The sequence below is a fragment of the Elephas maximus genome, chromosome 5 (genome assembly GCF_024166365.1).
Source record: "Elephas maximus indicus isolate mEleMax1 chromosome 5, mEleMax1 primary haplotype, whole genome shotgun sequence".
In the NCBI taxonomy this organism is placed as follows: Eukaryota; Metazoa; Chordata; class Mammalia; order Proboscidea; family Elephantidae; genus Elephas; species Elephas maximus.
Window position 1 is genome coordinate 158,867,590 of NC_064823.1, and position 13,210 is coordinate 158,880,799.

At 52.7% G+C, this 13,210-nt stretch overlaps 1 protein-coding gene across 3 annotated transcripts in view; it reads right to left on the minus strand.

Moving 5' to 3' along the window:
* Positions 1–13,210, minus strand: part of GAK (cyclin G associated kinase) — a 123,445-nt gene that overhangs the window by 92,711 nt on the left and 17,524 nt on the right. For all 3 annotated transcript variants that reach the window (XM_049886519.1, XM_049886518.1, XM_049886517.1), the window contains exon 4: positions 12,887–13,001. In XM_049886519.1, the coding sequence (XP_049742476.1) occupies positions 12,887–13,001 (115 nt within the window). The remainder of the gene's footprint in view (positions 1–12,886; positions 13,002–13,210) is intronic.

Here is a 13,210-nt window from a genome sequence, read left to right on the forward strand (position 1 = left end):
CCCACAGTAAAGTAGGTTAAAAGTCCAAATTCAGGGTGTCAGCTCCAGGGGAAGGCTTTTTCTCTCTGTGGGCTTTCTCATCCATCTTCCCCCAGACTAGGAGCTTCTGTGTGCAGGGATCCCAGGTCCAAAGGATGTGCTCTGCTCCTGGTACTGCTTTCTTGGGGCTATGAGGTCCCCCTGTCTCTCTGGTCACCTCTGTCTTTTATATCTCAAGAGATAGCCTCAAGACACAATCCAATCTTGTAGACTGAGTCCTGCCTCACTAACACAACTGCTGCCCATCCTCCCTCATTAACATCATAGAGGTAGAATTTACAACATATAGGAAAATCAGGCAATACAGGGAATCATGGCCCAGCCAAACTGATACACACATTTTTTTGGGGCGGGAGGGAACATAATTCAATCCATGACACCTGATAAGATTAAATTTCAGCAAATAATGTGTTTGTTACTGAACAGACTGCGTGTAACAAAGTATGTGGCCAGAGGACAGAACAGATTCTGAGAAGAGGCCTCATTCCCCTGGGCCCACTGGGAGGGTCCCACAGACCACTTCCTCCTTCTCCCCAGCTCCAGGACACCACCCTTGACCATCACCTTAACTACCACACAGCATGGGTTACCCCACAGCACCGGCTGGCCCACAGCACGGTTAACCTACAGCACGGGATACCCCACAGCACAGGTTACATCACGGCATGGGATACCCCACAGCACAGGTTACCACTGCAGAGATACCTCGCAGCGCGGGTTAAACAGAGCATGGGATACCCTGCAGCATGGGATACCCCACAGCACAGGTCACGCCACAGCATGGGTTATCCTGCAGCATGGGTTACCCCACAGCATGGGATACCCCACAGCATGGGTTACCCCACAGCACAGGATGCCCCGCAGCACGGGATACCCCACAGCATGGGATACCCCACAGCATGGGTTACCCCGCAGCACGGGTTACCCGGCAGCATGGGTTACCCACAGCACGGGATACCCCATAGCATGGGTTACCCAGAGCACGGGTTACCCCACAGCACGGGTTACCTAGAGCACGGGTTACCCCACAGCACGGGTTACCCCACAGCACAGGTTGCACGGTTAGCCTACAGCATGGTCAGTCTCACAGCACAGGGTATCCCACAACATGGGTTACCCCACAGCATGCAGCACACATTACCCCACAGCATGCGTTACCCCACAGCACAGTTAGCCCACAGCATGGGTTACCCCATAGCACGGGTTACCCCACAGCACAGGTTACCCCACAGCACAGTTAGCCCCACAACACAGGTTACCCTACGGCATAGGTCACCCACAGCATGGGTTACCCCACAGCACGTTTAGCGCCACAGCATGGATTACCCCACAGCACAGTTAGCCCCACGGCACAGGTTATCCTACAGCACAGGTTACCCACAGCATGGTTAGCCCCACGGCACAGGTTACCCCACAGCATGGTTAGCCCCATGGCATGGGTTTCCCCATAGCACAATTAGCCCCACAGCACGGGTTACTCCACAGCATGGTTAGCTCCATAGCATGGGTTACCCCATGGCATGGTTAGCCCCACAGCACAGGCTACCCCACGGCATGGTTAGCTCCACAGCACAGGTTACCCAACAGCATGGTTAGCCCCATAGCACGGGTTACCCCACAGCACTGGTGCAGTGCTGTGGCTGGCTTAATATAGCCCTTATGGCCAAGCATCGTCTTGTGATTCCTATAAAATTACCAAGTGGGACTATGTAAATAAGGTGCTTGTTGTCCACCAAGGGGATTGGACAGCTTGCTCACAATGCAAATAAGGTATATGGAACCCTTGTTGGGGGGGTGGGACTAGGCAATAAGGTGTATGGAACCCTAATTAGTGGGTTGGTCAGTTTTGCAATCCTGCTAGGCTTAAAGAGAGGCCAATCCCAGAGCAGAGGGGGAGAAGGAAGAGTTGGGAGTGAAGTGTGTCCTTTGGCCTGGGCTCCCTGCACTTGGAACCTCCTAGACCCAGGAGACAGAGAGAGCTGTAACACCGGAGACAGTACGACAAGGCAGTAAGTGCAGCAGAGAAACGGCAGCGGCTGAACCAGGAGACTGGCGTGAGACAGTGCGGCGGGCTTCTGGGCCCACAGAGCGAGGAGACTATAGTGGGCGTGCCGCCCACAGAGTGAGACAGCTGGGCACTTACGGGCAGGAGGCTTGCTGGTGGAGTGGGGTGCCTCCAGGCACTGGGTGGAGCTAGACTCACTGACCCACAGACAGAGCTAAGCACCTTTGGACAGGAGGCTTGCTGATGGAGTGGGGCACCTCTGGGCACTTACTGGCAGAGCAAAAGAGCTTTGCAACACTTGACTGAACGGGGCAGAGGCCAGGACCAAGCGGGCTGAGGACCGAGAGAGGAGGCCTGTCCTGAGGGGGCAGAGAGGAGGCCTGCATGGCCCAGAGGAGCCAAGAGAGCTGTCCTGCACTGAAGAAGGGAGACTTTGCCTATGTGCTTCCTGATCCTGATCCTGAGTTGTGGCCTGTTGATCCTAGTGGTAAGTTGTAACCCGTTACTTCCCTAATAAACCCCCCAACGGAGTATAGTTTGAGTTCCGTGTGGCTGTTGCAACGAAATTATCGAGCCCAGCAGAGAAGTAGAGTGCTGCAGGTGCACGCGAGGTGTCAGAACTGGTAAAAACTGGAGAGAAGAGGATTATCTGATCGCCACCTCGTATGGATCAGCCTTGGCTTATGTGATCTTGATTCTCTCTCCCTCCACCCAGTGAAGTCAATTAGAGGAGGTCATACGCTCCCACCACACCATTTTACAACCGGTTAGCCCCACAGCACAGGTCAGCCCCACGGCACGGGTCAGGCGCACGGCAGGGGTCAGCCCCACGGCAGGGGTCAGCCGCACGGCAGGGGTCAGCCGCACGGCAGGGGTTAGCCCCATGTCAGGGGCTGCTCCTTTTTAGGCTCTGTAGCCCAGTGACTCAATCCTGGCTGTAATCAGCATCACCTGATGCTTTTAGCAAACAATGCCTCAGCCCCAGCCCAGACTAATTAAACCTGGAATCTCTGGTGTGGTCCCAGCACTCTGTAAAAAGTGACCATAAGATGCTACCAAGTGCCAGGGCTGAGAACCACAGCTGCAGCCACTCTCTCTTCGTCCCTGGACTTGTGCCCAAGGGCATCTGTCCTCAGCCTCACATGACACTCATCTGCTGGTGACACCATGCTCATACCTCTCCATGAACACCCAAATGTGGACCTCGACAGGTGGCTCAAACTCAACATGTCCACAACTGAGCCTCTGATCCAACTCTTCAGTGAACCTTGTGGGTCCACCCAGAGCCCTCTCTTCTCAGCCCCAACACTGCCCCTGCCCTGGTCAAAGCCCCTGAGTACCTCCATCCCTGCCCTCCAGTCAGCTCTCCATACAACAGCCAGCATGCTCCAAGTCCCTCATGGCCTCCCATCCCAGTTAATAACAGGGCCGATGTCATTATCTTGGCCAGCAGGCCCCGTGTGATCTCTCGGTGAACTCGTCTCCTCCACAATCCTCCTCACTAACTCCTCTCCAGCCACACTGGCCTCCTTTCTGTCCTTGCCTCAGGGACTCTGCACGTGCTGCTCTCCACTGGGATGGCTTCCTTTTCCTTTCTGTCCTTGCCTCAGGACCTTTGCACGTGCTGTCCCCTGCTGGGATGGCCTTTCTCCCTCACCTTCTTCAGATCTTGGCTCAAATCTTATCTTCCAGGACCCTCAATTCATTTTCTCCACGGCATGTGTAACTCTTGAACAGCTGACTCTGGACTTTGGTTGGAGTCTAAGCTCATGCACTAACACATTAGGGCAGAGCCGTCGCCTGTGATTCACTGCTGAGCCCTGGTGCCTGCACACAGGTGCCGAGAATCATTGTTTGAAACAGGTAACAGATCCGAACTCCTCTAGATCAGGGCCTGCACGCTGTGTACTTGCTAACATACTGCCTTTGTAACTTCTGAAACAAGGGAATCTCTGGTTTCCCTCCAGCTCAGATGCTAGGCTTCCCTGTAATCCACTTACAAGCAGGAACTCCGTGCTCTGCCAAGCATGACAGCCCAGCCCACATGACTACACCTGGCGCATGCAGTCTCTGCGTGGCGCATCTGGTATGGTCCCTCCTGGGTCCCAGAAGCCTCCACACACTCTAGAAGACCTGCACAGGTGGTCCCGCCCTGGCTCTCAACCTCAGCTGGACCTGACCTCGCCCTGTGCCCCCCACCTGCCCTCTTCAGGCCGACTCGCAGGCTACCCCCTTGCCCCCAGAGGCCTGGTTGATGCCTGCTCATTCCTACAGCTTTAGCTTAAAGGCCACTCCCTGAGGCGTTCTCTGAGAACTAGGAAGTCAGGAGAAGACACCCTGAGGAGCACCATCTGGGCAGAGAGCTTTGAGAGCAGAGGGTGCCACCAGCTGGAGGGAGAGGTGCTGCAGGCAGGCAAGGGGACACCAGGAGCTCAAGGACCCTGAGTGTGTGGAGAAGCAAACTGACTAGGGCCTGGGACCCAGGGGAGAGAAGTGGAGGGAATGAGGTGTGAACGAGGGCAGCAGAATAGGCCCACACGGTCTCACTGACACCACTGAAGAACCAGGCAGTGGTCCCGCAGCCTGACTTCCACGCGGGGAGGAGGAGCAGTAGTAGGCATCCAGAGATCAGGTGCCCAGCCACACGGGTTGGTTCAGTGGTTAATTCTGACTGAGAAGAGGGGATCTTCTGAAAAATACAACATGTGTATGTAGCAGAGCAGCAAACAGCTAAGTAACTGTCTTAGGCTGGGTTCTCTACAGAGCAAAACCAGTGAAGCATATACATGTGTACACATACACATATACGTCTGTGTGTATACATACACATATACATGTAATGGATTGAATTATGTCCCCCAAAAATGTGTGTATCAGCTTGGTTAGGCCATGATTCCCAGTATTCTGTGGCTGTCCTCCATTCTGTGATTGTAATTTTATGTTAAGAAGATTAGGGTGGGATTGTAACACCCCCTCTCACTCAGGCCACCTTCCTGATGCAATGTAAAGGGAGTAGAGCCTGTACCACCTTTTCTCTCTTAAGAGATAAAAGAAAAGGGAAGCAAGCAGAGAGTTGGGGACCTCATACCACCTGGAAAGCAGCCCCAGGAGCAGAGCACATCCTTTGGACCCAGGGTCCCTGTGCCTGAGAAACTCCTCAACCAGGGGAAGACTGAGGACAAGGACCTTCCTCCAGAGCCAACAGAGAGAGAAAGCCTTCCTCTGGAGCCGATGCCATATTTGGACTTGTAACCTAGTGGGCTGTGAGAAAATAAACTTCTCTTTGTTAAAGCCATCCACTTGTGGTATCTGTGTTTTGGCAGCACTAGATGCCCAAACAGTACACGTACATATATATATACACACACACACACAGAAATGTATTTCAAGGAGATGGCACATGAAGTTGTGGAGGCTGGGAAGTTCCAAACCTCTGGGTCAGGCATCAGGCTGAACCTGGCTGCAGGAGCTGACGAACCCAAAATGGACAGGTCAGATGGCAGGCTGCTGGCTCACGGCCCCAGAACCAGAGGTCAGAGGATGATGAGTTGCATGCAGAATCAAGGGAAGGTGAGCTTTGCCCAAATACCCACACATATTGGATGCAGGCCACACCCCCAAGGAAACTCCCCTTTCAACTGACTAGCTGCCCACAACAGATCACATCGTGGACGGAGATTACGTCGTAACTCCTGAACCACTGAGAATCATGGCCTAGCCAAACTGACACAGAACCTTAACCATCACAGTTCACCCCTTCTCAACTTGGCACCTGTACACGTCTCCTTAAACCATACATAATCTCTAAATAAACACAATTATAAAGTCACACTTGCTCCTAACGTGATAAAGATTTAACATGTGTGCAACTGAATACGCACTAGCCCTATTTACATCTTATATTTTATAATAACTAATGGAATAAAACAGGGAAGAAAACAAACTGTGTTTCTTCTATTTTGTCATTTTTGTATGTACAGAAAAAGATTTGATGCTTTTGAATTGTGCTATTAGCAAAGAATATTGACTATAACATGGGCTGTCAGAAGAATGAACAAATCTGTCTTGGAAGAAGTACAGCTAGAATGCTCTTTACAAGCAAGGATGGCAAGACTACATCTCACATACTTTAGACATGTTATCTGGAGGGACCAGTACCTAGAGAAGGACAGATGGATTGACAACAATGGGCTCAAACATAGCAATGATTTTGAGGATAGCGCAGGACTGAGCAGTGTTTCGTTCTGTTGTACACAGGGTCACTATGAATCTAACATAGGGTCACCATGAACCTAACAGCAACAACATACACATTTAACAGAACAAAGAAGAAATAGTGTCTTAGGCTGGGTTCCCTAGAGAAGCAAAACCAGTAAAGCGTATACAGAGAGAAATTTATATCAGGGAAATGCTCACGCAGTTGTAGAGGCTGGAACATCCCAAGTCCGTGGGTCAGGATAGAGGTTTCCCCTGACTCATGCAGCCACAAGGGCTGGTGAATCCAAGACCGGCAGGCCAGAGAGCAGGGCTCTTGCTCACTGGCTGTGAAAATCAACAAATCCCACGATCGCCAGACAAGACTGCAGGTAAGCTGCTAGCTCAAGTCCCAAGAACCAGAAGTCAGACGAACAGGAGCCAGCTGCAGGATCCAGAACAAGCAAAAGCCCACAAGCCTTGCCAGAAAGTCCACTTGATATTTGATGCAGGCCACACGCCCAAGGCAATTCCCCTTCAACCTGACTGGCTACTCTCAACAGATCCCACCATGGGGATGACCACATATCAAATTTCAACAGGGAAGTGATCACAACTTCATACGACTGCCAAAACACTACAAATCATGGCCCAGCCAAGTTGACCCACAATCTTAACCATTACAAATACTAAAAACAATTATAGTCCTTGTTTCTGAACTGGTCACGTGGTTGTAGCTGGTATTTAGAACTTTCTTCTTCCACCACCTATTCCGTATTCCCTTTCCCTCAGCAAGCACCTTAGCTGGTTGTGGTTCTTTGTCGGGTGGGATGACCCAAACCTTCATTCCTGAAGGGTCTGGCCCATTAGTAATCATGTTGGAATTGGGTTGCTGTAGATTTCCATTGACTTTAATCACAGGGCAGGGCAGTACTAAGAGACACCCTAAGGGATCTCCTGTTTTCCAGACATACTCTTCTTTACCTCCATTACGTAATTTCAATATGATTTCCCCTTGGTAATCAGGATCAGCCACACTGGCCAATACGGTAACCCCCTTCTTTGCCTGCTGATCCAGAGGCATGACAAGCCCAAAGCAGTCGGGTAGCATTTTTAACTTCCAGTTCAATGGAATTCATGTTGTGTTCCTGGTGGGGGCATTTCTCCCTTTGGAACTAAGACTTCTAGACCTCTAGAGCACAGGGTTGCAGGGACAGGAAGCAAAAATCTTGCAAGTGGGTCACTAGGAGTAATAGTGAGTGGTGCTACTCCCATTTCCACCCCTTGACTCCTGGACCCATGAATCCTGGCTATAGGATAAACAGCACTATATATTGAATGCTGGTTTAAAGGAAATACAAACTCCTGGAGAACACTGGCCCAACCCTGCAAGGTATTTCCATCGATCTGGCACCATGATTGTGTCTTTAGAAGGTCATTTTATCATTCTGTCAAACCAGGTGCCTCAGGGTGGTGGAGAACACGGAAAAACCAGTGTTTTTCATGAACATGGGCCATTGCTGCACTTCATTTGATGTGAAGTGAATCCCTCGATCCATGGCGATGCTGTGTGGGATACCATACAGTGGTTAGGGGCATTCTGTAAATCCATGGATGGTAGTTTTGGCAGAAGCACTGCAATGCAGGGAAGGCAAATCTGTATCCAGAGTAAGTGTCTACCCTAGTAAGAACAAAATGCTGCCCTGTCCATGATGGAAGCGGTCCAACGTAATCAACCTGCCACCAAGTTGCTGGCTGATCACCTCAAGGAACGGTGTGACAACAGGAATCCAGTGTTGATCTCTGCTGTTGGCAGGCCGGACACTCACAGCGGCTGTAGCCAAGTCAGCCTTGGTGTGGAAGTCCATGTCGCTGAGCCCATGTGTAACCTCCACCCCACCACCTTGTTCATGAGCACATTTGGCAATGACAGTAGTGGCTAGGGAGAGAGGCTGACTCGTATCCACAGAACGTGTCATCCTATTCACTTGATTGTTGAAATCCTCCTCTGCAAAGCAGGATTTGGTAAGCATTTACATGAGACACAAATATTCACTTCTTTGGCCGACTCAGAGAGGTCTGTGACATATCTCTTCTCCATACCTCCTTGTCACCAATTTTCCAATCATGTTCCTTCCTTCCAAGTACAGCCCCCACAGCGGGACAGAGCAAAAGGGGCACCTACAGCATCCCAGCTCTCTCTTGGGCTCAAGTCCCTCCAGGACAGGGTGGGCCAGGCTGTGGGTCACTTCACGGAAGGTCAGGGGCTAAGACAGTAGAATCAGGTCCTGGGCTGCTCCAGGAGAGATAAGGAGGGGGTGGGCCAACAGGGTCAGGCTGCTCCAGAAAAGGTCAGGAGAGAAGTCAGCAGGGTCAGGCCATGAGCTGTTCCAGGAAAAGGGGCAGGAAAGGGAGCAACAGAGTCAGACCCCAGGCCATTTCAGGAGAGTTGGCAAGGGAGGAGCGGTGGAGTCAGGGTGCTTCAGGAAAGGTCAGGAGGGAAGACAGCAGGGTCAGGCCATGAGCCATTCCCGGAAAAGGGGCGGTGGTAGGGAGCAACAGAGTCAGACCACGGGCCACTTCAGAGAGTTGGGGAGGGAGGAGTGGTAGCGTCAGGGTGCCCCAAGAAAGGTCAGGAGGGAAGACAGTGGGGTCAGGCCACGAGTTGCTCCAGGAAAGGAAAAGGAGAAGGCAGCAGAGTCATGTCATGGGCTACCCTAGGAGAGATAACAGGGGCTGCCCATTGCCGGTGGCAGGACCAAGCCATACGGTGCTGCCAGTAGGAGCATGTCCAGAGGGGAACACAGTGCTGCCGCCAACCCTGGCTAACAAGAGCGAGTCCACGGCAAGTCCCAGAAGACCTCCTCCCTCCACTGCATCCTGCCTAAGACGCCCCCTACAAGAGAGTCCCACCTGGCTGATGCACAGGCTCATCTTTCCCAGTGCCCCTCTCTTCAAAGAGATCCCACCACCTCTCCCCCGATGCCAGGTAAGCCCCCCATGATGGGTACAGCTGTACCATCCTCACTGACCACCCCGTGTCCCGCTCTCAGTGCCGGTCCCCAAGCGGTACCTTCTCCCCCAGGGGGCTGTACCTCATGCTCCAATCTGGTGCAGACCGTGTGTTCAGTCCAGCTCGCAGTCACCCTAATGTGAGATAACTAACCAGGAGAAGCCTTCCCCCAAATCCCTCATCATCCCAAACTGCTGGCCAATAAGGCAGAGAGCACACTTGACCCCACACCCATTTCTGGCGATTCCCAGACCAGGCGACCCTGGGCAAGTGCGGGACGCCCCGTTAGTTCACTCTTTGTTGTGAAATGGGCACCTGCTACCCTGCCCCACCCATGGCCTTTGAAAACCAGAACTTATTGAGGCGAAAGCTTCGGGAGTATACTGCACGACCAACAAGGGAATAATAAGCAAACCAGAGCAACACCGGCGACCCATAAACACATGACGAGCTATGCACCCTCACTACTCGTCATCAGGGGAAACCCGGCAAGACACGTGGGAACCACATTTGGCCTGCTCAGTGCTGCCAGTGTCCTGTCAGGCTGGCTGTGCTTCTCAGAACTGCAACGCCACCCTCAGCCCGGCAAGGCCCCCGTGGGAACCTCACCTACAGGAAATGGGCACAGGAGAACGCAACAGCCACACCTGCTGAGCACACTATGCCCAGCACAGCAACACTCACGGCAAAGGGACACCAAGCGGCCCCAGCAGTCAGGAGCAGGAGGCTGACTGTGAAGTGAGCCATGGTGCCCCACCTCCTTTGTGTCCTTGCCCCAGGGCTAGGGAAAGCCTTGCGGCCTTTAAAATAGACTGGGGCATGTGGACAGGCAGGACCAGGTGCCTGACACTGCGTTTTCTTTTGAAAAAGGCAAAGTATGTGTAACACAGATCCCATTTTTAAAGCATCTGTACAGGTCTGTAGTGTCTGCATGTTTTCAATGAGCACGTAGTGTAATGAAGAAATAATAACAAACGCCTTTAAGTGAAGGGTTCTGTGGCACTGAGCTTTCAACTGATTAGTATCAGTGTCTACCGATGATTTAAACGTATCTCCTGGCTCTGTGAAAGGGCCGGGGGACAACCGGTGCTCACATCTTGCTGTTTACATCCCCACTAAGAGATATCAGGGCTATCTGGGGAAGAGAGAATGTCAGGAAATACAAAAAAAAAAAAAAGACTAGAGAGACAAAGCAATCAAATTCTGGGTTGGGCGCGGGGCACATTAAGAGGCATTTTGGGGGTGTTAGGGACACCTGAACAAGGACTGCGTGTTACCCAGAACTCTGAGCTGCAATAATAGGACTGGTTGTAACAGAAATGCCCTTGCTCTGAGGACAGACTGGTTCAAGAATTCAGGGTCTTAGTGTCTGCGGCTGATTTCCAAATGATTCAGCAAGTGTACAGAGAGAGATAAAGCAACTGTGGGGAAAAGTTAAAACACTGGTGACTCAAATGACTGGCAAGCGGGTGTTTACAGTATCTCTTTCGTGTTTTCTACAGGGCTAAAATTCCAGGATAAAAACTGGGCAGAAAACAAACACATACAAAATCTCAAGAGTGTTTGTCATTTTGAGGAATTAGCGCTCCACTGTCACTTTATAACACTTTCAAAATACTCATTGTGACAAATGTGACCAGCTGCACCTCCGGCTTTGAGGTGGCCCCTAAGCCGGGCAGCCTTCTCCCCTTCCTCTTCTCCAGCCATGTATCCCTCCCACAAGTCCTTGCTAAGGTGCTGGGCATGCAGAGGTGAGCAGACACAGCCCAGGCCCTGCCCTAGCAGAGTTTGAGACAGGCAGGTGCTGGTCAGAAAACTGTACACACACAGTGGGACCACAGCGGCAATGGCGCTGTCTGAGGGGATCACAGGAAGGTGATCTGGGCCGCCTGACGAGAGGAGAGCTCCAGACAGCAGGGCAGGACACACAGGGGACTGTGCCCAGAGGACCGAGCAGCCGGTCCTCCTGCCACTCAACCAGATGAGCACAAACCAGGCCAGGGGGCCATGCAGGCCAGGGTCGAAAAGGTCTGTGCCTACGTACAACACCATTCATCCCCCCTGCACTCGCAACAGCAACAACAGGAGCCCCCATCCCCGTCCCCACGGGCCCAGCCCTCCTCTGCACTCTGACAGGGCTTTGGAGCCATCCCTCTCCCCAGACAACTCCCTAACAGCACCTCAGTCACTGCTGCTACTTCTCCAGCCCTAAAATAAACACACACACTCCCCAACACCTCCTGGCCGCCAGCGCCAGCTAAACAAGACCCCACTTTTCGGTTCCTCTTTCAGTAACGTTCCTCCCCACCAGCCATCCCTGCCCTTGGCTCCCCGGCCTGCTCCAACCAGGCTCCTTCCTGCCCCAGCCACCGGCCCCCAGGGCAGGACCTGGTCCTGGTGCTTGTTCCGAAAGTACACACCATCAGGGGCTGCCCTGCCCTGTGCCCTGCCTCAGTGCCCTGGGCTGCTCCTCCCTTCCCTGACCTTCAGGTAGGAAGCGGCTCAGGCTTCCTCCCTTCTCACTTGCTCCCTGGTGAGCAGTGGACAGGCAGCCACCCTGACTTCAGCCGTGTCCCCCTGCTCACAGCAGCCCAGAGGCCGCCTGGGAAGGCCCACAGGACTGGATCCCACAATTCCTGCCTCCCTTGCTCTGCTCTAGCCAGCCTCCTCCCTCCTGGCCTCTACACCTCCTGGGCCCTCCCAGTCATTGTTCACTGCTGGACTCCTTCCTTCCGTCAGGGCCACGTCCTAATGTCACCTTACAAGGGAGGCTGACCTCACCACCCTCCTCCAGGACATCCCCTAGCCTCAGAGCCTTCCCGTCCTATGTCTCTGACCCCTTTCGCTGTGACAGTTGGCACCATCTGGCATTAACGTTTATCACGGGTCTCTCCACCCCACTAGACTGCACGCTCCAGAAGGGCAGGCCTCTCTCCACTGTGTCCACTGGTACATCGCCCGAACCAGCGCCAGCACCAAGCAGACCCTCAGGACAGGCTGCTGAGTGAATGAAGTAGGTATATCATCCCTACTCTGCAGATAGGGAGACTGAGTCCCAGCACAGGAGACACTGCCGGTGAGGTGAAAGCCTCGCTGGGCTCATGTCAGGTAGCTTCCCTGGGCAGGCGAAGTGCCCTGCACCAGGGGGACACAGCCCCTTCCCCGACTCCTCTGTGCACTTGGCACCACCTGCATCCCCCAAAGACCTGCTCTGCCCAGAACTCTCCCCAGGAGGCACCTGTCCTGTGAGTGCACCAAGAGTCCCCTTCCTTCTGACCAAGGCCACAGCCCGCCCTGGCTTTTTTAGCATGACCGATACGTTTGAGAGAAACCAAAACCAAACCCATTACTGCTGAATCAATTCTAACTCATAGTGACCCCATGTAACAGAGAAGAACTGTGCTCCATAGGGTTTTCTTGGCTGTAATCTTTACAGAATCAGATTGCCAGGTCTTTCTTCCACGACACCACTGGAATGGTTCAAACCACCAGCCTTTATGTTAGCAGCTGATCACAAGCCGTTTGCACCTCCCAGGGACCTAGGTTTGAGAGGAGACACTGGGAAACGCTGCCTGCACTTTATGACTGTGTAGATTTTTGAAAAAGCAGCCCTTCAGACGCTGAAGAAACGTTACCTTTACAGAGCTCTGTCAGCAGCAGGAACTCGGCCTGCCCTGTGTCCGACTCCTCTTTTCCTACAGATGCTGCAGAGCAAAACTGGACAATATTGGGATGGCCGGAAAGTTTTTTCTGCAGGTATTTGTTAAAGGAAAAACATGCATAAGTATGTCCGTAAGTCTATGCACTTAAAAATAAATACGTACAACATTAAGACGCACAGTCATCACACGAGCTGAATTACCTCACGAGTTTAGCGACCAAAGCGGAAAGGTGGGGGAAAGAGCAGGTGGCAATGACCAGAGAGGCAGCAGGAGCAAGGGAGTGGCGCGAGGGCAAGG